The 25,448-nt window shown below is 39.4% G+C and overlaps 2 protein-coding genes across 8 annotated transcripts in view; one reads left to right on the forward strand and one right to left on the reverse strand.

Annotated features, from left to right (window-relative positions):
• LOC133836976 (uncharacterized) overlaps positions 1-25,448 on the reverse strand; it is a 134,891-nt gene that overhangs the window by 15,136 nt on the left and 94,307 nt on the right. For 4 of the 7 annotated variants that reach the window (XM_062267611.1, XM_062267610.1, XM_062267617.1 and 1 more), the window contains one exon: positions 17,649-17,702. The exons of 2 other annotated variants lie outside the window; for them this stretch is intronic. In XM_062267611.1, the coding sequence (XP_062123595.1) occupies positions 17,649-17,702 (54 nt within the window). Of the gene's footprint in view, positions 1-11,571; positions 11,613-17,648; positions 17,703-25,448 lie in introns of those variants that run through there. One more of the 7 variants, XM_062267615.1, reaches the window with a different exon arrangement.
• On the forward strand, positions 5,539-9,443 carry LOC133836985 (hepatic triacylglycerol lipase). Its single transcript, XM_062267626.1, has 2 exons — positions 5,539-6,607; positions 7,956-9,443. The coding sequence occupies exons 1-2, from the start codon at positions 5,808-5,810 to the stop codon at positions 8,731-8,733; spliced, it is 1,578 nt and encodes a 525-aa protein (XP_062123610.1). The 5' UTR covers positions 5,539-5,807; the 3' UTR covers positions 8,734-9,443.

Below are 25,448 nucleotides of genomic sequence, written 5' to 3' on the forward strand. Positions count from 1 at the left end.
CTTCTCCCCTATTATTCTGCTTCTTGTTCTTGGCTGCATTCGCATAATCATTATTCTGATGACTATGACGATGATGATGATGATGATGTCGTTGTTATAACTATGTTTAGGGCGAGTCACTCAAATGTGTGCTACAGTTTTTTGGTAGAGCAAAGGATCAAAGCATGTGCCTGTGTCTGTGTGTTGGTGTGATTGTGTGAGTGCAAGTACCGTTGCTAAATACTTCGAAATTGGCTAAGCGTCTGTTGTGTTTATCAAATTGACAACGCTTAACTGTGCTTGAGGTAGCCTAATTGTTTCAACAAGCCATCCAATTACCGCCGGACTCAACTGTGGATATGCATGACGATGTAGATGCAAATGTAGATGTAGATGTAGATGTGGGTGCTGCTCACTCCCATTTGTGGCACTCACAGTCACAATCGTGCGTGGTTTGCATGAATAGCTACATCGAGTGGGTTGGCAGCCTACTTGATTAGACTGTTCACTCAGTTGGTTAGTTGTGTGCTTGCGGTTGCCCAAACTCAAATGCAAACGCAACTTAATATGCATTACTCCAAAGTGGTTCACATTCAATGCAGTTCTGCGGCTTTGCAAACAGCTAAGGTTAGACCGAACTATGTAGATTAAATCGTACGCTGTTGCTTGCCCCACATGCAATGTGAAATGAAGTTAAGGAAACCTACTTGTAATTGTATATTGATAAGCTACACAATTTGATTGCTATGGCACTTTCATTAATTTAATTTAGTTTCGTTTTATTAGTTTAGTTCGAACTCTTCTCTATTGAAGTATTGAAAATAAATTAACATAAACTTGATCATAAAATATTGTTAAATAAATTGTACATTTGCTAAGCATTAAGTATCCAACTCCCTTTAAAACATAAATCTACTTTCTATGCAACTTTCATCTAAATAACAGCTTTTTCTTTCAAACAATTGATTTGACTAATTAAATGCTGATGTAGGCACTTTTATTACCACCAATAAAATAAATGAATGAATCTATGAATGAAATTACTTTAACGCTCACAAAATCAAGCAATCTATAGAAGTAATGCAATAAAAATAGACAAATCGATCTAATTGCACTTCGTATAACACGTACTTAATAAAATAAACCACTTTATTAACCCTCCTTTCAGCATTATTAAGCTATATTATAATATTGTAAGTAAGATGCTTTCAGCTTTGACTGGCACACATTTGACTTAATGTTTCTAACTTCGTTTAACACAATTGACCCCATTTGCTGGTCTTACTTTGAACCTGTTTTGTGATTAATTGCAGCAGCGACACCAACAAGTAATACGAGTTTCAAACACGATGGACGATGATATAAAAAGAAAAGTGCGGAAATTAAGTTGACCTAAAAAGGGAAAAGGAAACGACGTTGCCGGTTTCGGCACGCATGCACTCACACACTCACACTCACACACACACACATACACTTATGTCCATATATGTACAATAAAATATATGTATGCTAATGCACATATGACACTCACATGTGACCATAAAGAGTGATGGAATAGGCTATAGGATGCGAGACACATGACGTAAATGCTTGTGGGAGTAGCTCTGGGTGGTTAGATATGTATGTGTGTGTGTGTGTGTGTGTGACGTGTGTAAATAGATGGAAAACTCAAGGGTTAAGGTAAGAGCAGGTATGTTCCGCCCGCTTTGTATACAGCCATTTAATCCTCCCCCAGTCGGCGAACGCAAATTGCCGGTGGTTTAGCATAGAGCTTATTAAGTGCTTGAAAGTGCATGAAAAAGGACAACAACAAGAGCAACAAGGACAAAGGAAGGTATTTGATAAGGACTGTAAATGCACCCACTCAGAAGTGCACGCAGGATCAAAGTGCCAACCTTAGCGAGTTGGCAGTTGCCAGTTGGAAGTTGACAGTTGGCAGCAGCCACAAAGGGATTTATCCCTGAAATAGAACTTGAAGAGCGAGCTACCGTCAGGATACAGCGACACATGCTGCATGTCATTTCGTTAATTAAAAGGTGTGACGAGGTGGGCGGGGCAATCCAAGAGGCACCACCACCATCGACCATCAAACACCAACGCACAGAAATAGCTCAAATTACAAAAGCAAACAAACTTGTGCGACACATGTGTGTGAGCGTGTGTGCGTGTGTGTGTATGTAATGTATAAGTAGTAGAAGCTCATTTACATGCAAATCGACGCCAAGAGCAAGCCACAGAAAGACTACGCTCTAAGCTGATGGGCTAAACAGAAGCATCAGACAGGAAGAAACACATTTAGAGCACACAGAACAGCCCAGCACAGGCTGAAGATGAAGCTTATGCCGAAGGACATTTTGCCTCACTTGTTCGCGGCAAGCCGGAAATACTCTTGTCTGTCATGGCAATTGACTGTCAGAAAGACGAGAGCAGGGCACAGGACGAGAAGGGTATAGATACACTGGTTAACAGTTAACAAGCATTTGGGTAGAGTTTAACGATTATTTATTTATGTATAAATAGAATGGCTGAGCGACATTTTGACGGCCACTGAAAGCCATCAAACTGTGTTGCAACTTTGTGTTTTGGGTCTATTTTGGTTCTTTTTTTATTGTCGTTTGTTTGCCTCCCCTTCCGTCTGTTCCTAATTGAATTTAATGTGGTCTGCAGTTCACTTGGGGCCAAAGAAGAGGTTTCCAACTCACATGCAGCGTCCCTAACAAGTCCAACTTTCAAAAGGGTTGCTTGTCAGTTTTTGGCTAAATTAATATCAAAAATAAAAAACTTTGATTCATTTCGGTACACCCAGTTGGTTTTTTGAAGCTGTCACAATAATAATTTGGCCACTTGGCCAATTTGAAGTGGGTCAGACGAGTGGTAACGAACGCTTACCAAAAGCATCCTTTCATTCAGCAAATGGCAATGGACCTAAAACAACTTTTACGTATGATTTGTAGAATTAATAAAGCTTTATTGTTGAGCTGTTTCTGTTTATAGCGAAATCTGCCCTATAAAGCTTTGGCATTTCACAGGTTCAAGTCTTGTCTGCGGAAGCTTTGGTTGCTATAACGCGGGCAAGTATGAATAGGAAACTTTACCATACAGCCAGGACACAAGCAGTGGGCTTGCTATAAAGCAGTGTGAACTGCTTAAAAGCAGTGCGGTTGCACTTCTTTGGTGTTTGAAATAGTCTCTTATGAAACTTGATACTCCACACCGTATTTTATAGATTAATAGTCAATATGTAATAGAATATGTAGCTGAAGTTGTAGCTGCTTCAAATTGTATTTTTATTCCTATTCAAGAGAGTGCGTGCTCAATCTTCCATTAGTTGCAGATTTATCTCTTAGTACAAGTGGCAAAAGGAAATATGTAAGCAAATTTAGACTTATGATTTCGCCTAACTGATGTGCCCAATTCGTTTATACCGCTTATTGTTTACATGCCACTAGTAGCAACAATAAAGACAGGCAAAAGCTGAGCTGAGTCAGCTAAGCATACTGTAGTACAAGTAAACGCATCCTGCTCAAAGTCGCAGGATGCAAAGTGAAGTGGCGCTTGAGAAAATGCTTCAGTCGCATAGTAGACGACCCAAAAGCCAGTCCCTCCGCATCAACATTGAGGCAAGGCACAGGCAGCAGCACTTGTCTGGTAAATGCTGACACCAAGCCGGCTCAAGTATTTTGCGGGCAAATAGTCGCCCAGGGAGGCGTCGAATAGGAATAGGAAGTGTGGAACATAACGTTGAATATGGGGGCATGATAACCACCCGCACCGTAATAAAAGTCACTCGAGTGACATTTTTGAGCTTGCAGCTATAAAGCAGAAAGCAAACAAAGCAAAGCAATTGCTGCCCCCAGCTACAGCTCAACTTCAGCGAGTTAGCAGCAGCAGTTCTCCGGCCTTCTGCCCCTGTCCCCTGCCCTATGTATCTTGCTGATGTTGCTGTTGGCCCTTTTCAGCCGCTTTTAATCGATTATGGCGACATGTATTGTTTGCGGCAAATCCTGTCTGAGTGTTGCATTACAACAAATGCTGCAAATGCAGTAACTGCTGCTGCAACAGCAAAACACGTCAACAATTCAAATGGCTTACAAAACATTGTACATTGAACTTGCCGCCGTCTATCGCATTCAACTAACAAAACATCAGAGGGCACAGCTCACACCATTGGACTGGGCGACGATTCAAAATTAAAATGTCGCCTGCCTAAACCTTATTCCGGACACACATTCAATAAATTCATCGCTATCTCTCTGCAGCAAAATCATCAAGTGTGCACTTGAGAATCTCATTTTTCAAGAACGCGCCAACGCTTCATGTACTACACGATGATAACGAACGAAAGAAGGATGAATACTACCGAGAGGGGGTACCGAATAATATGCGACGTGTATACCGAAGAGATTCTCACCTCTCAGACGATACGACTTACTTGGTTATTTTTTATGCCTTGATACCTTTGAGGGGGTGTTATACATTTTTTTGTTTTGTTTTCGTCACGTTTTTGTTTTTGTTGTCGAGCGATCAACGATAAAAATGCACATTGTTTTCCTCATTTTTTTCTTTAGCTTGAGCTTTTCGTGTGCTCCACCCTCCGATTCAGCTACAGTTACAGGAAATGCACGCGCCGGATGTCGTTAAAATGGCGACCGGGTTCGGGTTTTAATATTGTTTTCCTCCTCGCATGTCGTTGATGGCATCGCATTTGTTTGTGGCATGTGTGAACTTACCTGTAATATAATCAGAAAATATATTAAGATTGATTAGAAAGCAAATCAATTGCTGGGTATAAAATTTGAAATGGTTGATTAAATCAAGAATATGACATATGAGAACATTCGAGAGTTTATTAACCAAAATTATTAACTTAAGAAGGAAACTAAATAGATGCGTATGCGTAATATTCAAAATCAAAGATTATATTTAAGATATTCTGACTAATAATAATCATAACTAATACTATTTTATTCGTAAGCTAAGAGAACTTTCTCTATTCTACTTGCTTTCACTTATTTTTTGGAGTGTCTCCCATAGTCTTCTAATAAAAAAGTAATTTTCATGACGAACTTTCCCAAATTAGTTTAATTAAATTTACTATTAATTTGCATTACGAAGAACGCTGCAGCAAATTAGAAAGTTCTAGACAGCTGGACAGCTCTTAAGACTAGACGAATGTTCGCCCTCACGTTTTGGTACATTGACCTATCCCAAAAAAATAACAAGTGCTAAATAGCAGGGCCGCAAACTTGGTCAGTGGCACAGCTCATTTGCTTTCTGTCGTCTGTCAGCCAGTAGTTTCCGAAAGAACTTTTATTGACTCAACAGATTAGCAGCTAATGAGCTGGATGAGAGTGAATGAAAGGTAGTTTTTTCCCCCAAATTTTTCTCTTATTTTGTTAGTCATTTTTTTTTTGGGCGAGGGCAGTTGTCAACAATTACCGCTTGTTAAGCAGAATCTCTTGAACTAAAGTAAAAAGTGTGAAGTGCTGCATATTAATAACTTGTCGAGCAGACATTCTGTAAAAAGAGATGCTAGTGAAGTCAGTTGTTAATCGAATCTCAACTGTGCTGGCTGGAAAATTGAAAGCGTGTCCGAGTGTAGTGAATTCACAGAATTTGAAATATGAATATAAAAAGCTAAAGACCTGCAGGAGATACAACAGAGAATTAAAGACAATGCAGTTTGTGTGTTTGCTGTTCATTTGCCAGACAGGTGATAATCATCAGCATCATCATCATTATCAATTGCTCCAGTTTCATCTAATGCACTTTCCACTTTGCCAGTTTGTTTGTGGCACACTGCAGCAAAAATACAGCAAGCCAAATCAATGGGCAGACCCAGTCATGAATCCGAAGACGGCAGCAAGAGCTATTCGTATGCTGATTACAGTGCTGCCCACAACAATCAATTGGGGGAGCAGATCGAAACGGGGCTACGAGAGGAGACGACGTTGCTGGTAAATGCAAAGCAAAGGCCCGCAGTGCAAGTAAAAGTGACAAATGAAGTGGAAAGTGCCATGACGATGATGATGAACACGATGACGATGAGGGCAGCAGAGAATCAGCAGCAGCAGCAACAGCAGCAAGCAGAACCAAGGCGGCTGTCTAATGGAAATGGGCATGAAAATGACATGACTGACACACAAAATGTAATGCCATCAATCCAAGAGGGCAGCAGCAGCTTAATGAGCCCCAACACACTGTCAATACCGACAAGGCATAACTTTGCCAACACCATGGACAGTGATGCCAGCAACAGCAGCAACAGCAGCATCGACATCAGCATGAGCAACATCGATGGCCAAATGGCCAACGATGAGCAACTATTGCGACTGCAGGACTACAATTTGCTGTACAATGCCGAGAGGCAGACATACTTTCAACTGCACACCAGCAATAAGCCGAAACCGTGGCAGGACAATCGCACAAATCGCCCAGGGAATGCAAACAGTCCAATGACCAGTAATCGGCTGTTGCAGCAGGTCGTGGGCAACACATTGAGTGCCGCCTTTGGCCTGAATACGAATGATGGCAAGGATGGCACAATGGCGATGACCACGCAAACAGTGCAGCTCTATGATGCCGCCTCCTTGCGTCAGTCACACTATAATCCCTTCAATCCCACGCGGTGAGTTTGTAAATGATTCATGAATCCAAAGTGTGTGCGTTCCTTTCCATTGCCAAAGGTTATTACAACAATAACAACAACAACACACGTGTTGTAAGTTGTCGCCCTTGACAGCTAGGAATATTAACAAGTCTGATACGCTCACATTCAATCGATGATAAATCTATCAATTTCTGACATCATCTGATCACATTTCGCAAATTGTTATCTGTGCTGTTTTATTTTGAAATTATTGTTCACACACATTTGTTTTTTTACATTTATCAATTATTATTTTTGCAAATAGTTGAAATTTTTGTATTTTTAAGTTTATCATCATCATCATTCAATTTCAATTATAGCCCATTTTTAAAACTCTTATTTTTATATCCGTTACCCTTAGGCTAGATATTCTGATATATTTTGCGCTGTATTGTGTATTTTTAATCGAATATTGTAAATATAAAATATATCAAGTATACCCTTGGGAATATTTTGGTATTTTGCGATATATCAATTTGGAATATTTATACCCGCTACCCATAGGGTAGAAGGGTATTATAACTTTGTGCCGGCAGGAAATGTATGTAACAGGTAGAAGGAGGCATCTCCGACCCTATAAAGTATATATATTCTTGATCAGCGTCAACAGCCGAGACGATCTGGCCATGTCCGTCTGTCCGTCTGTGTGTCTGTGTGTCTGTGTGTCTGTCCGTCTGTCCGTCCGTCCGTATGAACACCTAGATCTCAGAGACTATAAGAGATAGAGCTATAATTTTTTTTCGACAGCATTTGTTATGTTTGCACGCAGATCAAGTTTGTTTCAAATTTTTGCCACGCCCACTTCCGCCCCCGTAAATCAAAAAAATCGAATAACAAGCGTAATTGTAAAACTAGAATTGCGAATTTTGGTATATACAATAATAAGTATAGTATTTATGATTCCTGAAAATTTGGTTGCGATCAGATAAAAATTGTCGAAGTTATTAAAGAAATACTTTTGTATGGGCAAACACGCCTACTTACTAGGGGGTCTAATATACCATTTGTTGTTTTTTAGTGTTTTTAGTATATTTGGTATATTTTAATAATAATACCCTAAAATATATTTTTAGTATTTTTATAGTATAATTGGTATGTTTTGAGAATAATACCGCAAAATATATTGCTTTTATTCAAAATGGGTAGCGGGTATCTCACAGTCGAGCATACTCGACTGTAGCTTTCTTACTTGTTTTAGTCTGTTTTGCTTTTATTCAAAATGAGTAGCAGATATCTCAAAGTCGAGCACTTCTTAATTGTTTATAACATTAATTATGTCAAGTATTTCGTATTTTTACCGTCAACTTCTATCTTCTGCCATCAACAGAGTCATCATACATGGCTGGCTGGGCAATGCACATGCCAATGTGTATAGCTACCTGGTGCCCGCTTATTTGAGACTGGACGAGGGCAACTACAATATCTTCACCGTGGACTGGGGACGAGGTGCGATTGCCGACTACATAACAGCCAGTTATAGGGTGAAGCCCGTGGGCCTGGTGTTGGCCAAGTTTTTGGACTTTCTGCACGAGGAGGCGGGCATGCGGTTTGAGGACCTGCAGCTGATTGGTTTCAGCATGGGCGCCCATGTGGCCGGACTGGCTGCCAAGCACGTGCAGACGGGACGTGTGCGTGTGATTCGCGCCTTGGATCCGGCGTTGCCGTTCTTTCGCTACGCACAGGAAAAGGAGCGTCTAACAAAGCAGGATGCCGACTATGTCGAGGTGCTGCACACAAGTGTCGGCAGCTATGGTTTCGATCGTCCATTGGGCCACGTGGATTTCTATGCCAACTGGGGCAGCCAGCAGCCGGGTTGCTTTTGGCATGAGTGCAGCCACTGGCGTGCCTTTGCTCTCTTCAAGGAGAGCCTGCAGCAAACAGCAGATGCAGCTGCACCTGCCTTCGAGGCCAAAGGTTGTCGGACTGCGGAATGGCAGCAATTGACCCGCCACAAGCAGTGCTCAGAGCCGCAGCAAACGGGCAAGCGGCTCCATATGGGTGGCGATTTAGGCGCATTATCAATGGAGCAACTGGTGCAACGTGAAGGTGTTTATTACTTTGAGACTAACGCGAAGCCGCCATACGATATTCGAGAATCTCTATAGAGGCTTCCGGCTGTCGGCTGTCGGCTACCGGTTGGTCGCAAATGTGTGTTGACAAGCATTCAAAATGAATGCCATAAAAATGGCAGAAAAAAAAAAATGAAAAGCCAACAGCAACGGCAACAACGAACAGCAACAACTGAAAGAACGTAATGAGCAAATGTGCAGCGCGCGATTTTATTTCTAATTAGTAAGTGCATTTGTGTGTGTATGTGTGTGTGTGTGTGTGGTTGTGTGTGTGTGTCTCCATATGTACACATGTAATTGTGTGTGTGTGTGTGTGAGCTCCTGTGCATTTCTAAAAGCTGTACTGCAAAATTAAAAAATGCTGCCATGTGTAAAATGCTTTTCATGCCAGTCACAGGCAAAAAAAAAAACAACAAAAACAAATAAAAGGAGAGAGAAAAGCAACTAGCAATGAACATGTGAAATACACACAAAAAAGAGCAGTACTAAAGTAGTTTCCGTCGCCGCCATTTTCTGCTTACAAAAATATTAGCAAAAATATCAAAAAATGCGCCTAGCTGCATGTAACAGCAACTAACTTTAATCGTGTACACTCTGCACATGCTGTCTGCAATGCATAAGGTAAAAGTTAAACCTATAAAATTGTCATATTTTAAACAATTTATCTAGCATTATAAACTAGATAAACTTACAAAATCTTCACTTAGTTACGATTGAAATAGACAAGTCAAAAATATTCAATTGAAAACGCATTTGCAGGTCTTAAAATATATTTAAGTTATTTTTAGAACTGGAGATTGGTAGAGTAGCTAATATGATTAGTGGACCATGTTCCATATGAAAAGCACAATACAAATTATTTTTAAGTTTTATAAAAAAATAAATGGTGAATTTTCCTTTTTGAATTTGCTTTAATTCATTTCAATCTATATATATGTTCATATCTGAATATGCTTCTTATCTAAACTTTCCTCTAATCTCTCTCGTCTATTAGCAAGTATATTGCAAGTACACATTGTTTAGAGTAATTAATTTTGAATTGCAAATAACATTCTAATATTCAATCTACAAATTGTATATTATGTTCCTTATATTATTTTAGTTGCATAGACAATCTCTTTAAATAGAAAATAACTTTTTGGCATGAACTGTTTTATTATGATCTTTAAGCATTGACCCTTGTACAAACCCCTCCCACATTCTTATAGTGTTATTGTCCGTTATTTGAAATGCAAACTACTTCAACATTTAAAGAGAATAGTGTTGCATATTCTGCGGCTTCCTTAAATTCATGAGATATGTAAAAGAATCTTGCGAGTTGCATATTCGTTTATTTTAAAGTCAAGTGTCGTAAAAGTTGGTTGGCTGGCAAAAAGTGTCAGTAAGGCAGAGCAAACATGGCGCAACTGGCGGAGTCTTTCGCCAGCCGCAAATTATGAGAGTGTATGTAATTTGCAGGCTCGTTTTTGGCGCGAGACCTACATAAATTACACAAAAACAAACACATATGCATAGACAGTGTGAGAGGAGACGAACGCTATTGCTCTTCTAATGCTAAACAGAGTCTAACCGCCCTACGCTCTCTCTCTCCTCTTTCGATGGCTGTCGGATGTCAGTTTTTCTCTCACTTCGGTGCATGCATATTGCATGCACCCGGCTCCCGGCTGCCACTGTATGTTGCATACTTGTAGGCGCATGGCGCATAAATTAAAGATGGCGTTGCACGTTGGCAAAGTTAACGACTTGGCACTGCACGCATTACGCTTTAATTGGCCCAGTGAGTGGCGAAATTCGCCTTGTTTTTCTTTTTTTTGTTTTTGGCCTCAGAGCCAAATGCCAAAATGGCGCACGGCTGCCATTAATGTGATTTTTCCGCATCATTTGACTGAGCAAGCCAATTGCCCGTCGACCGGCGACCAGCGACTGGCGACCAGCGGCTAGAAAGACCTTCAAAATGAAGAATAACCCAAGAGAACAAAACAACGAAAGACAGCAAAAAAAAAACATGAACAGAAAAAGCAATGAGAAATGACGTGCACAAATATTTGCAAAAGCAAAAGAAAATCTGTTTTGTTTCTTTTCTGTTCCGAAATGTAGGCAACATATTTTTGTACTCCGGCAACAAATTCTTTTTAGGGAACTAAGCAAAATATTTGCTAAATTTTTTCGTGTGTTTTTATCGCCTAAATATCTTCCGTTTGCATTTAGATTAAAGTGCTGCATACCTTGCGGTCGGTCATCTGCGAGTTCAGAGCAACAAATTGCATATAAATTATTGTTAATCAAGTTATAAAACTTTTGTTTTTTTAGGCTCTCTAGGCGCCTCTAGCTAGCCACGAGTTTGCCACTTGAACTTTGTCATAATAGAGTTTCACTAAGCTTTGAAGAAGAGGTTGAAGCGTGCCCAGGCAAATTGGAAAAGTAGAAGGAGCAGGCCGAGGCTGAGTTTGTGTGCTATTTATGGACGAACTTTTGCGCAGATGCGTGAATTAAGCACTTTAATAGACTTTCCCGGGCTTGGGTAATTTGTTTTATGATTATTAATTAGTTCTAGTTCGAAAATAAAACACAAATACTTTAGATTAAATTGAAATAAGCAAAATGGTATTTCAATAACGAAACAAAAGTATTTCAAATTACATTTAATTTTTTTTATAGCTTAGTATTTTATATCTTGTTTGGTAATTAGTTAATTTTATTTAATTTGAAATTTGAGAGCACAGAATTATTTTTGTAATTAAACTACGCTAAACAAATCTTAACAAAATAAAACGCTGTTTTTCCTACTCCAGATTTGCTTTTGTGGATCTATGCATTCGCTTAATCTAATTAAATATTGTTTACTTCGCACACACACAGCTATTGTTATCTTACCAAAGCATAGATTCTAAGTAGTTCATGTTTCCTTAGTTTTTGTAGTGCACTCACTCACACACACGCACGCAGACACCCACGAAAAATGCGCATACGCAAATTAGTTTGGGAAAACTGAAACTCAATTTGCGAGCGAGTTCAGTTCAGTTGTTCTTTTCGCCGTTTCACCAAGAGACATAAATTGTAGTCTGAATGAGTTGCAAAAACACAATGTGCAATATCCCGTCGCTGTTGCCAGTTGTGCGCTGCAAAGCAAACTGAGCTATCTGCCTGCCTTGCCCTGCCCTGTCAGTGGCAACAAAACAAACAGCAAAAACAAAACACTCGCTAATTTGTACCAAGACGCTGCCAGCCAAAAGGGTGGGGAGCAACAGCAGCAGCAGCAGTAGCAGTAAAAAAAAAAAGGTTAGCAGCAGCAGCAGAAAGACAGTCGTCACTTGGAAGCCCTTCAAATGTGTAGACCCACCTCTCCAGTCAAAGCCAAGCCGCTGCTGGCAAAGAGTTGATTTACGTACTTAGAGAACACAGAATGGAACTGAAATGAACTGCACTGAACTGAACTAAACTGAACTGAGCTGCGCAGAGTAGGACAGAGCAGAGAACATAACAGACACAATGCATTCCTAATTCCTGACAGACTAACCCCGACCCAAACAATGTCTTTTATTCTTTTTCTCTGTGCTTGGCTGTTTTTTTTTTTTTTGGTTTTGGTTTCAGTTTCGGTTGCCAACGCAGTCGAAAGGTATCATAAAGTGTCGCACCGCGCGCTTCCGTTACCTGCACTGGCTGTCTGACAGTTTGTCAGTCTGCCAGTTTGCCAGCCTGAATGTAGACTCATACTTTGCTTCCTTGGGCTGTCAGTAGTGCTTCCTGCCAGTGATGTTGGTGTCCGTGCTTAACCCGCAATGGCTTCCGGCGTGCACGCACTAAAACAAGACGGAGCAAGGGAGGGAAGGACAGAGAAGAGAGTGCACATTACTTGGCAAAGCAATGTGCATGCATTTGCACTCTCTTATTGCTGTAATGATCCAAAGGATTACATTTTCAAGAGCTTCTGAGTACTGTTGCCTTGAGTTTAGTAAACAGCAGGCTCAAATAGTAACAGCAACAGAACATCAAAACAGCAAGAGAAAGAACTGAAACCTGCAGCTTGTTTGTTGACCTGCAGCAAACATACGAGCAAAAAAAAAAAAAACAAAACGAAAAGGAACGTAAGAGAGCAGAAACAATGAAACCCATTGCCACACAAAACTGTGGCAAAGGCAAACCAAACTGCCAACAGTTGGAGGCCAAAATGTCCGTAGAGCAACAATAGCAATAGCAATAGCAATGGCAATAGCAACAGCAACAGCTCAGCACCTCAACGGGGTGTCCACAGCGCAGTTGAAAGGTGTCGCTGCAGGTTGGACTATTATTAAATTGTACTTCTTCAACGAAAGGCGAGCAAATGAAACCCCGTGAGGCAAAAGTCCCAAGCTCAACATAATACCACACTCACTCATAAATGATTCATTGCAAAAAAGAAGCATTATAAAAGGTTGAAGCTGGTAACTGTCAGATAAGGTAATAAGATTGGGTTAGTTCAAAAAGTTAGCTTCTAAACTGATAATAAACTCTCGGCAAGGTCACAAAATCCAACTAGCAATTACATCATTTTACAAACAATATCCAATTGGACAGAGAATCAGTAAACCACTTGAGCCAAATTTCAATGTGAACAACTCTGAAATCCACGCAGACACTCAAACAATTAGTTTGTAAACCTGAATAAGGTTACTGTGCGGGGCGGGGAGGGCATTGTACTTGGGGTGGTTGAAACTACCTGAAGCCCTACGAAAAAGTTTCAGTTTTTGCGCAAACAAATTGGATTATTCGATTACGTGTTTGTACCAGCGAACAGGTAAACAAACTGAGGGTGAGTCAGGGGTAGAGAAAAAGATAAAGAGAAAGAGAGAGAGACGGCGACAGAGAAGAGAATGAGAGATTGAGACATTGTCGCTGTCAGCTTTGCAAAGCGGCCAAGGGAACAAATTTTGAGGGCGCAACTGGGAGGAAGGAATGCAGAGGTTTTACTTCAATATCAAAAAGTAGTTTTATTCCTTTTTTGATTTAAATCTGATTTATGGGGTTTTTGTTTGTTCGATGATAGAATAGAAATTAGAATGATGATAGCAAGTGCAACTGATGCAATTCAATCGCAATTAGCTTTGCTAAGTATCAATGAAAATGTATGTATTTTATTCCACTTTCATATCAATCGGTTGCCAAGCAACTTCATACATCAAAGAAGTCTTTTATTGTCTACTGATTGAGTTATCGAATGATTTGCGTCCAGTGGATAGAGAATGAGTTAGCGTTAACAACCATCGTCGTCAGCTGTCAGCTAGAGCAATTAAATTAGAGCTGTGTCGAGGAACCGCATCAATAAGTTACTGCTGCCAACTACGAACATCCATTCATGCAACACACACACACACAGACAGACAAATTAAAAGTCAATATGTGGCACACAGAGACAGTTTCACCTTTTGCCCCACAAGAGAAGCTAACAAAATTTATTGTTTTAAGCTGATTTAATAGTTGGAAGTTGTTTTCTTTTTTTTATCGGTTGATAGTGGAAATTGAAACACCTGCAATTGTGTGCTTGATTTTAAATTGATTTATATTTGTAAAATACCATTTATTATTGTAGTAGTTGGAAGTGTATCTTTTAACTCGTTGCGCATATGTTAAATGTATATATGAAATGCAATTGGATTCAAATTTATTTTATTTTATTTTATTGTCAGTAACCAGCCAGCAGTTGCCAGCTGCAGCACTTTTGTAGTGGCAATGGTGCGTATGAGTGATTCTTAATTTACATTTAAATAATCCAAAGGCCAGAGTCTAAGGTCAAAGAGCAATATGCCAAACCCTTGACTTGAAAATTCTGCTTATTCGGTTCTCTTTTTATAAGAGAGTTGTTGTGATGAGAGAATTGGGGTTGGTGTATTGCTTGATGTTGGTCGATGATGTTGATGTTTGGGTTCGGGGCGGTTTCTTTCAATGCGATGGCTTGTGGATAGTCCTAATGAGCTGTGGGTAGCCCGCAGCAAACCAGCAGCGATGGCAACCAAAACAAACAAGCAAACATGCAAGACCGTAACATAGAGGCGTTAAAGTAAAGTGTGAAAGTAGCCAGAAAGGCGAAAGGACTTTGGGTGAGTGGCAAAGGAGAAACGGAGCAAAGAAGCGAAGAAGTAAAGGAAGCCTGGCATTTCTATCGAGCGAACAGCGTGAGCATGTGCAAGTTATGCAGAATCGATAGATACTTAGGCAAATGTGCGAGTTTTGCTGACTGGCATACAATTAACCCTTTACGTGCCAATTGGCTGCTAAATAAATTAGTACGCACACGTGTGTGAGCCTGTTTTTATGTGTGTGCGAGTGTGCAAAAGTTGATTGAAAAACTGACGGACCAAGCAACGGCAGCAGCAACAATGTAGGCTAGAAATCAACATCAGCCTCTTGGCATTTTAATTGCCACAGCGCCTTCAAGTGGGTCATAAAAAGAGTTGACTTAAACGCAGCCAGGCGGCAACTAACCATCTTGGGCCCATTAAATACGCCTCAAGTTAGGCAACAACTAAACTGACTTTTCATAGCCATTATTTGGCCAATCAGCATACGTCTGCGTAAACGTAATTTAATTAAAGTTGATGTTTGCCTTTGCCTTTCGTATTGTGCTTTTAATGAGGTCGAGCAAATAAAATGCGCATACGCCACGTGCAACAGGGCCAGCTTTCTTAAAGCCGTGTGCGAAATGTAGACGGAATTATTAAAATAGATTGACTCAATGACAAAAGTTTCATTATTTATTTATGAATATGCAGAGTAATTGCATATAATTGCGTATTTAATTGCAATTTGTGCCCTAAAGCAACTAATTTACTTGTGCATTAAAAGTGTTTGCAAGTATTTTTAAAGTTCATAGACAAACACACAATTTAAACGCAATCGCACAAAGCTAACAGATTATTGTTTGCCTTGCGACTGTTTCTCTCATGCGGAACTTCAAATATTAAACACACACATTGAATGCCATTCGAATGTAACGATTCGTATGCAAATGCGCAAGGGACTCTCTGACAAAACGAACAAAACACCAAAAATAAAAAAGAAAAACTAAAGACTCTCGACATGCCACAATACAAATTGAAGTGCTCTACAATATAATTCATTGCACAAGCAATATGATTTTTGCCATTCCTTGCCACCATCGTAATCGCCGCTCTGCTTTCCAGGCCGGGTCAAGCGAAAGCAACAACTTTTAACAATGACATTCACAAACCAAGTAGGAGAGCAACGACAATTTCAGTTGCATTCCACATCAACCTCAGCCAATCCACACTGCAAACATTGCAAGTTGCATATGCCATGTGTCCAAGAGTCTGAATCACATTGAGATTCAGTTTCAGTTTGCAGAGTCCGAGAACAAGTATGAGTAAGAGTTTACCATACAGTTGGGTTTGGTTTGGTTCGGTTTGGATTTCGTTGGAGTGTCTGTGAAAAGGGACAAAATGCTCTACCGCAATTTTTGTCGTTTGTTGGCATTTCTGATGCAGTTTTCTGTATTTTTTTTTACAGTCAGTTTCATTCTTTTTTTTTTTTGTGAATTCACCCACACAGTGAAGCTCACGTAGTTGCTTTTATTTACTTAAATTGCAAGGCATGAGTTTGTATTTCATTTCTGCACACGCATACCATTATAAAATGCGGAACAATCACACACACACACAAGGATACACCTATGTGTACAGGGTAAAAATTAAGCAATTCAGCACAAGGAATTTTTTCTGTAAATTCTCTTTTTTCAATTCCGCTTTTGTGGCCATTTGTGTAAAAATCGCTTAACAATTAAAACAAATTGCTTAATTGCTGCTACCAAATGGTTATTCAATTGTTGTATTCACCGTATTAAAAAATATATGTGATCTATTTAAGCACGTTTTACGTTTTAATTCAGCCTGTATTTCGTGAAAAGTCAAGATAAATCGGTGTATTCTCAACTACGTATGTATATTGTTAATAACGTTTGATCGTGGAATAATCAATTAACAGCTCTTTTAGTAAGTAAAAGAAGAATTATTTGATAAGCCGGACGTTGAGAACAAAGAACCAGAAAGTATTTCGTAATCTGGCTCATCTTTATAGTCTTCTGCAATGTAACAACAATTTAAATGAAGAGCAAAACACATAATCAGACTCGTATAAAAAATGCAATTACTACCCAGCTCCAGGAGCACCATCGAAATTTCACTTCGTTATGAAAGAGCTGTGTTTCGCTTTTATACGGCTAACGATACATCCATCTATCCACTTGAACTAAAGCCAAACTAAATTGCATACTTTTACTTTCCCTGCAGCAGCTCGTTTAGATTCCAATTACAGAACCACCATGTGAGCCTTGCCAAGAAACGAAGCCAAATTCAAGTAGCGCGCTCATCAGAGTTTGCGAGTTTCTCTCTGCTTTTGCTTTTTTTTTTTGTAGCATAAAATTCATTAAATTTGAAAGCCGATGAGTACTTGAAATTTTAAAGCAGCTGCCAAGCAAAATCCAGTCAAAAGTTCATCAAACATTTTTTGGTTTTATTTGCTTTAGAAATGTGAGGAAAACGTTTCGGTAACGTTGTTACTTTATTTTTGTTGATTTGATAAATTTTAATGCATCCGGGGGATGGAAGGATGAAAAAAAACCTGTTGGCACAGGCGCAACTTTTGCCACAGCATTATGAAAATTAAATGAAAATAATCTTAAATACATAACGTATACAACACGTTGCCAGTTTCAGAGTTTTTGCTCAATGTATTTGGCCAGCCTTTGCAAACTTTCTGAATAAGCCTTAAAAGAGTAAAGCGTATGTGATTACACTGAGAGGAGCGAGAGAGACAGCTAACCAGCAGCTTATGATGATAGAGATAAACCTTTAACAGTTACTTTTCTTTCCACCTAGGCTGGCATTTATTTGCCCCTTATCCGAACTATATCTCCTTTCGTGCCACAAACGGATTATATTTGGAAGATTTAATGTGCTTACCTCATCGTGCGATGCTCTTTGGTAATTGTATTTAGCTTATCAATAGATACTAACCTGCAAGAGACAAATAAAATGAGAAGAAAAATACGATTATAATGAGAATTTTACATAATATTATATGGTGGTATCAACTAATCTAATGAAGGACTATAATAGAAAAAGTGAGAATACAATACGTTTTAAATATTAACAAAGACTACGAGGATAAATTTCGATTAAAGTACAATACTTGACGCTCTTTGTAAACCGTTTACAAGCAAAGTTCATTTTATTATGATGTGATCTAATGCTGCAAATTGCATTTCCCTTTTGCTGAAGGACAAGGAAAATGAGCTTGGACGTTGTTGCCGGGGGATGTTATTGTTGCCAGCATGATAAACACCAAACTACTGCAAAGTAAAACGCAGCTCAGGACAGATAATCAGACCTATAAAAAGCGCAACAGCAATAGCAAATGAAAAGCGGAAGTTTAAGAGTACTTCTGAGAGAAACGACGAAGGTTAAGACGAAGACGACGACTGCGGAACAAGCTCAACAGCTTGGATTACAAGCAGTTTAATGACTCAACATTAAATCGAACCAAATGATTTAAAGGTTAGCTGATTACTATTCCAGCAGTTTCTCGACTCTTTTACTACCGATGATAAGTTTCTTAGCATTTCATTTCGAATTGCTTCAACTAATTTCAAAGTTGAGATGGACTTTTTGAACTAGTTCCATGGATGCAACTGTTGCTCTTTGTTTACTACATATCCTGCCACAGTGTAGCTTAACCTAAGACTACCCACTTAAAGTTGTGTCTTTGCCAACTCTAGTTGTAGACAAAAATATGTTAACATTTTGCACAGTCCTGTGAGCATTGAATCTATCCCTTTTTAAAACTCAAGACGCACAATCAATATCACACCCAAGTCACAAGTTTTATTAAAAAAGATACACACACACACACACACATACACGCAGGACTACTACGAGACGCACGTGCCGTCTCTTGAGCTTGTCGAATTGCTTTTTGCTAGCTAGCAAAATTTGATTTCTAATGGAAACACTTCTTTCTTTTTTACGCTTTTTGTCCAAAACTAACACGAAGCTATCACGAAGAGTATGAAAGAGAGATGGCGAAGAGTCTACAGAAACATATTGCAGAAGGACAAACAGGTTGTGCACATTTCATGCCCGCTAGCCAAATTTCTTGATGCATGCGTCTTGATGCCTTGAGGTAGACAGTTTAACTTTGTTTCGTATATATTCAAATCAAAAAATAATAATTAAAATAATATAAAGGCATGGCAAGTGCTCTAAAAGAAAACAATTACAAAATCAAGCCAAATAAATTGTGTTTATAAAATAAAAAAAAAGTAATAGTTGTAGAAAATCAAATAAAGAATAGTTGTATAAAAGAAAAGAGAATACAAATATCTTATTGGTTCATATTCGTTATATTCTCTGCTAAGAACATTACATTCGAGCTCAACAAGTGATTTCAAAGGGTATTTGGAGTACGCTCAGCGCATAAGAAATTCCCTTTTTTCCTTTTTGTCGGCTTTTATTTGATGAGTTTTTGTGGCAAAAGGAACGCTTAAGGATACTTTTACAAGATTTATGACGTGTTAGTTTTTTTCGAGTGGAGTGAAGTTGCCACACCAGCAGCAGCAGCAGCAGCTCTCTTGCGCAACACGCCACATCCTTGTGCTCATCCTCATCCTTGTTCTCATCCGCATGCTCAACCCATCTACATCCACTTGCAACATGCATATGCATGTTTTAAGCCGAGAAGCAGATGGAAAAGGATATGGATGGGATGGTGTTGCGCGTGGATGGTGGCTGTTGGATAGTGGATGGTGGATGGTGGAGTAGCAGTACGACATGCAATTTTTGTTCTTTGGCAAATGGCGCTCATTTTTTAATGAGCGCCCCGGAAATGTGGCATCTCGTTGATTTATGAACAGCGGCCCGCAACTGACGTTCGCATTCACAGTCGTTGTCGCAATCGCTTTCTGCTGATTATGACGGGGCGTTCGCTTTGATTTTCGCATATTTGCAGCACTAAATTATTTTTAATGTGATGACCATGTGGAGAGTGAATAAAGTGATGGCCCCTGTTGTCTCTTCTCTTAGCTTCTGTTTGCAATTGATATGTGAGCACAGCCTAAAAGTTGACTGCAAAGTCCTTAAACTGTATTTACGCACGCACGTCCATTAATCAAGCAATTTATCAAACATGTCATTTGGCACTCCGAAGGCAGCACGAATAGAAACGGAGACGGAGAAGCCATTGGCATTGGGATGTGGTCGTCAAATGCTCAGTATGCGTTAGGCCAGAACATTTCCCTCCTTTCTCTCACTCTCCCTCTCTATGTCACGCTTAATATTGGCTCGATTTTATTGACAAAACCGAAATGCGAGCAAGTTGTGAGTGCCTCCCCAAAGAATGTGACACTTTGAAGCACGGCAGTCAGTCAGGAAGTTCACTAAATTGACTTCAGTTTCAATGTGCGTGCGTCAGTGTGTGCGACATGTTTCGATTGCTATCAATGTTGTGTGATGATGCGGCACTGGTAAGCATTAACCACAATTTGGTGCCATGTCAAAATCGTAAGGCTTGTCAATCAGCTTGAGCAGCTACAGAGCTATATCAGCTTTATAAGTGTAGCAGATACGTGTGTGTGTGGGTGTGCTTTCCTTGTAATGCAAAACCAGCATAAGTCAATTATGTGCTGCCTTAAAAGCCATACAAATGCAAACAAGTGCGGCCTTTAGCTTGGCTTAGCTCGTAAGGCGCCGCCTCAAGCATCTACAACAGACCCAGCTCCACTGCTCGACAGAGTCACCGAGCACAATCCTCAGCAAAAGTATGCTACATTTTTTCATACCTACTACTCGATGGGTAGAAGGGTATTATAACTTTGTGCATCTTGAGGCCATCTCCGGCCCCATGAAATATATATGTATATTTACTCAAGATCAGCGTCAACAGCCGAGATGATATAGCCATGTCCGCCTGTCCGTCTGTCTGTATGATCACCAAGTTCTCAGAGGTAGAGCTATAATTTTTTTGTATTGCTTTATTTATGATTTCTGGGAATTTTGTTGTGATCGAATAAAAAATGTAGAAGGCATTTAAGGAATAGTTTTGTAACTGGTATAATTTTCACTGTATGGTATATATTGAATGTAGTACTATATCAATATACCAAGAACAAAGCCTATGGTAAATTTCAGTAGTTTTGCGGAATATTTTAAAGAATAATACCGCAATGTTTTGCTTTTATTCAAAAAGTGTAGCAGGTAACTCATAGTCGAGCACACTCGAATGTAGCTTTCTTGTTTCTTTTGCATGTACGCACATAAGCAGCTAAAGGCTTATAGTTCATCAAGTGAGAGAGTGCTCAAAAGAGGTTAATAACTGCAGACACTGCCTAGCGAGGCTAAACTGAAGCTTGGATTGCTGTTACTTTGTTTCATAAGCTGGCAGAATATGCCAACTGAGAATAGAACGGAGCATAAACAACTTTGTCTAAGTGTTTGCCAGTTGTTGAAAACAACGAGAACATGTGTTGCTCATGTGGAATGTGGTCGACTCTTAAATGTTCATTTGTGCAAAGTTTTGTTAGTCTTGCATTCATTTTTCGACTATTTTATTTCATTGTTGAGTTTAAATCTGAATTAATCGAGGCGTTGATGTGTCTACTTCACAAAACTTTGGCTAAAATTTCGGTATAATTAAAAAGCAGTCTGAAATTTTCCTTAACTCTTAAATTTTAGTTTGGCTCTCTATTGAAAGTGTTTTTTTTTTTCAGCAAATGATGCAATAGAGGAAATTGAATGGGGGTTGTCTACTTTCTCTATTACATTCACTATCTCAAAGTCTTGACTTTAAGCAAGCAGGTTTGAATGCTGCAAAACAATTCTCCTTGAGAGCATCTGAATTTTATTTTATTCTTGACTGAATTTTGATGCATTTTTTGTCGTTGTTGCATTTGCTATTGTTGTTGTCATGTTTATGCACAGCATCTTTATCTTCATCATTTGCCTTTGTCTTCCTCTCTATTGTATGCATATACATACATACTTTTAGGTGCTTGAGGGCTGTTGAAGAGCTGCCTTCTTTTTGGGTAAGGCTTGCATCCTATTTCAGGCATTTATGCATGCATCCTGTGTCAAGCAGTCGCTCACTCACTCACTTCCAGGCATAGAAGACGACTACACAATTTGCATGTGTGTCAAAGCCACAAACACGGAGCGAAGCCGCACATAAAATTCTGGCATACTTACGGGTCACATTTCTTTATATCTACATTATTTTTATGTAGCATCTTATTTTGTTTTCCATTTTTTTTTTTTGTGTTTTTATTCCCCCAAATATTTTTTTGACTTGGCCTGCAACGCCTCATACAAGTAATTGAATTTTTATGACTTTTCCATGGGTAAAGAGTCAACAGAACAACTGTAATAAAATGCTCGGAGAAGAGCCTAGCACAATATTTTACGAGCTGCCATAATCGAAGTTTTCGGTTATCGCATTTTCAGTTTTCAGTTTTCGAAAGGTGCTTTTTTACTGCGTTTCGACATGCGACAATTGCAGGGCCTATCAAACTCGTACGTGTACGTAATATGTATATGTTTCAACATATTTCTATTTCCTTTTCTATGTCTGGGGAAACTGGCAGGAAACTTGGTCCGTCTAGTCGAGAACCCCACGCAAATCCACGCTCAAGTCATTTCCGTGCAATAAAAGTCTGGCGTATTGCAATTTGCCTTTGCTTTTGCTATGTTGGGCGTGAATATGGCGAGTGCAATGAACCAGCTGTAGGAGAAAACTGTGAATTCACGAAAAACTTTTCCACTACATAGTCAGTTCGTCGCTGTGGTTTTCGCCTAAAAGCAGGCAACGTCCAGCATAAACGAGCCATTGCAGCTGCAGCTGCGTTGCTGATAAGCAGACACAGACACAGACAACAGACAACAATTGTATAACTGACAACCTTTTGCTGTCTTCCATTGTTGTTGTGCAATGGGCGGTGTCTAATGTTTAATGCTCTCTAGCCGAGGCTCCAAAAGTGGGTATAGCAGAAATAGCATAGCGTAATTGTCAAAAGGTAAGGAGAGGATTAACATTTGCAGGGTAGTTGCTAGCGTGGAATATTGCCAAATTGCTGTGTTGTGCTAATGGAAAACCACACAAGCCACAATCCGTTCGCATTTTGTGTGCCACCGAGCGATACCGCTACAAAGCTTGTCTAAATATATACATATATGCATGTGGGTGTATCTATTTTAATGCATCTCCTCAAAAAAGAGAGCGCGATGGGGAAAAAAGACAACCAAGAATTTATTACGTTTTGTTTTTCTGTTGCTGTTTTTCATTTTCAATGCTGAAGAGTGCAGAATTCCTGGTTGCTTATCAAGAGTGCGTATGTGTGTGTGTGTGTGTGTATGTATGCGTGTGTGTGCAGCTAGTGTGCGTTATGCTCTCAAAGTGGGTCCGTCATGAGAGTGTGTACGTTCATTCGTCAGTTTTATATGCTGCTTGTTAAATATTTATTTGACCTTCTTTATACCCTGCAATAGTTTAACAAGCAACTGCATATTATTCCCATTCTTAATAAACAGAATTTTTTGAATGCACAATAACGATTCTAAGTAAAAAATATCATAAATTATTATAAATTTGATTTCTCATTCAACTGTGAAAAATATCACAAATTATAATAAATTCTACCTACATTTTATTTCTTTTATTAATTACGTTTTCCTCTTAATTACAGAGTATTACATATTCGTTTTCTATTCACAACCATAATCTTAACATTTTATTTCTACGTTCTCGCTTGACATCTGCTGCTGCTCTTTGCCATTTTAAATTTTGTTTGTGCATTTTTTAATTAGCCAAAATTAAAATTTTAATGGCGATCTTTTTCTAGACATATAACTGATGCTGGCGCCCCGAAGGCATAAACAGCTTCAAGCACTTTAAAGCCGCACTTACTTAGCTGCTGAATTGAGTTTTTGGTCCCAGAAAACACTGTTCATTTTCCCCCCTAACTTAATTAGCTTGAGGAGGAGGCCGGAGACCGGGCGCACAGCTGCCTGTCTGCTTTCCCATCCACTGGCTACAATTAATTTAGCAAATATTTTCCATTTGACGTGTTTCGTTCTCGGGCGAAAACTTAAAACATTTGCCCTAATTGCAAACATTGAGTAACAAATTTATGAGCCAAAGTGATGATGAAATGAGGAACGAAAAAAATGTACTGGAATATAAAAATTAGTTGGCTAATTGCAGTTTTTAGATTTTCAATTAAAATACGTTAAATATTTATTTAAAAAAGCACACGGTGAGTAAATATTCAACTTGATCTCACGTACGAACAAGGCCAATGGGGGGTATTGCAATGGATTAACGTGACTTGCTATTTGTATAAAACACTGTGTGCAAAACTCGTTGAGTCGTTGAGGGAATGTTAACTGGATTCTGAACGGATGCTATACCATGCTATGCCATGTTACACAATCAAGTCTGGCGGGGGGGATGGAGATGGAGGGGAAAAACACGCCGTGTGGGAGTTTAACAAAAGTTTAATTGAATTTCTGTCACCCGACAAAAAGGTGCTGACGTCAAATGGTCTACGGACTACGGTCTACCCCTGATAGAGTTGTTGTTATGATATCCAAAATGGAACATTATTATGCCAAGAAGAGCCCACACTTCTCTGACAATAAATAAAAGCTTTAAACTAAAGTTTTGTAAATTTAAAATCGTTCAATTGATGTGTTATCTGGTGTGGCATTTTGCCATGTTGCAACTTCCTTCGAGTGTAACAAATGTTCCCAGCACACACATACACACATGATCTATCCATACAAATTGCGCACACTTTGTGTATCTTGTGTGTGTGGACACACACTGTGCTCTGGAAATTCTTATTCATAGTTTCCGCTTTTTGACTCATCATCGAGTTGCCATTGAAGCTCTCTACGTGTGTGTAGTATTTATCTATTCAGCAATCAGTTAGACGTATCCATCAGATTTATTTCCATTCCATGTGTGTGTGATACCTTTCAAAGCATTCACTTTCAGACGTTCTCGAATAGATAATGTAGAACATATTGATGAAGTGCTCATTACGTCAAATATGGGTGACCTTCGCTTAAATTGATTGCAATCTCGATGTCCTTGAATCTTATTTTCAGTGCTTTAAAACTAGTACTTAAATATTGATTATTTTAAGCGTCTTAAAAGTATAAGTAGCTGCAGTTGCACTATCCGCTGAATATTTTCAAATAGATAAACGCATTCGCATTTGGAAGGAAGTGTGAACTTTGCCAGCAGCAGCAGCAATCATGACTAAAATTTATGTTGACAACGCGTGCTGGGCAAGTCGCCAGTGTGGTTAAAGCGATGGAAGTGGGTGCCACATATTCCCCGCTGCAACACCCACTACGGGCGGGCGGGCCAAAAATGAAATGACCAAAGCGAACGCAGCGCACAAAACTTGCCATCAAATACCGTGCGCTTATTAATGGGTCATGTGTGCGGTGGTAAAGTTTGTCCAACTGAGGTTTTACTTCTAGTACTAGAGCACTTCGTCTTGTTGCCCCCGTTGTGCCTCGCTCTTTTAAACTTTTGCTGCAAAGTTTGTATTCAAAAGTTTTTACCTCTCCCAGCAGCAGCACAACTTGACACCAGACTCCCCTAAGAACTTCGTACATACAGGCGAAAAGTGGGAGGCGTGTGTATATCCCTTTGCGATACAGGTAGTAGTTCATATTTGGTAATTTCCCTGGCACAAATTATGA

The sequence above is a fragment of the Drosophila sulfurigaster genome, chromosome 2R, assembly GCF_023558435.1.
Source record: "Drosophila sulfurigaster albostrigata strain 15112-1811.04 chromosome 2R, ASM2355843v2, whole genome shotgun sequence".
Classification (NCBI taxonomy): Eukaryota; Metazoa; Arthropoda; class Insecta; order Diptera; family Drosophilidae; genus Drosophila; species Drosophila sulfurigaster.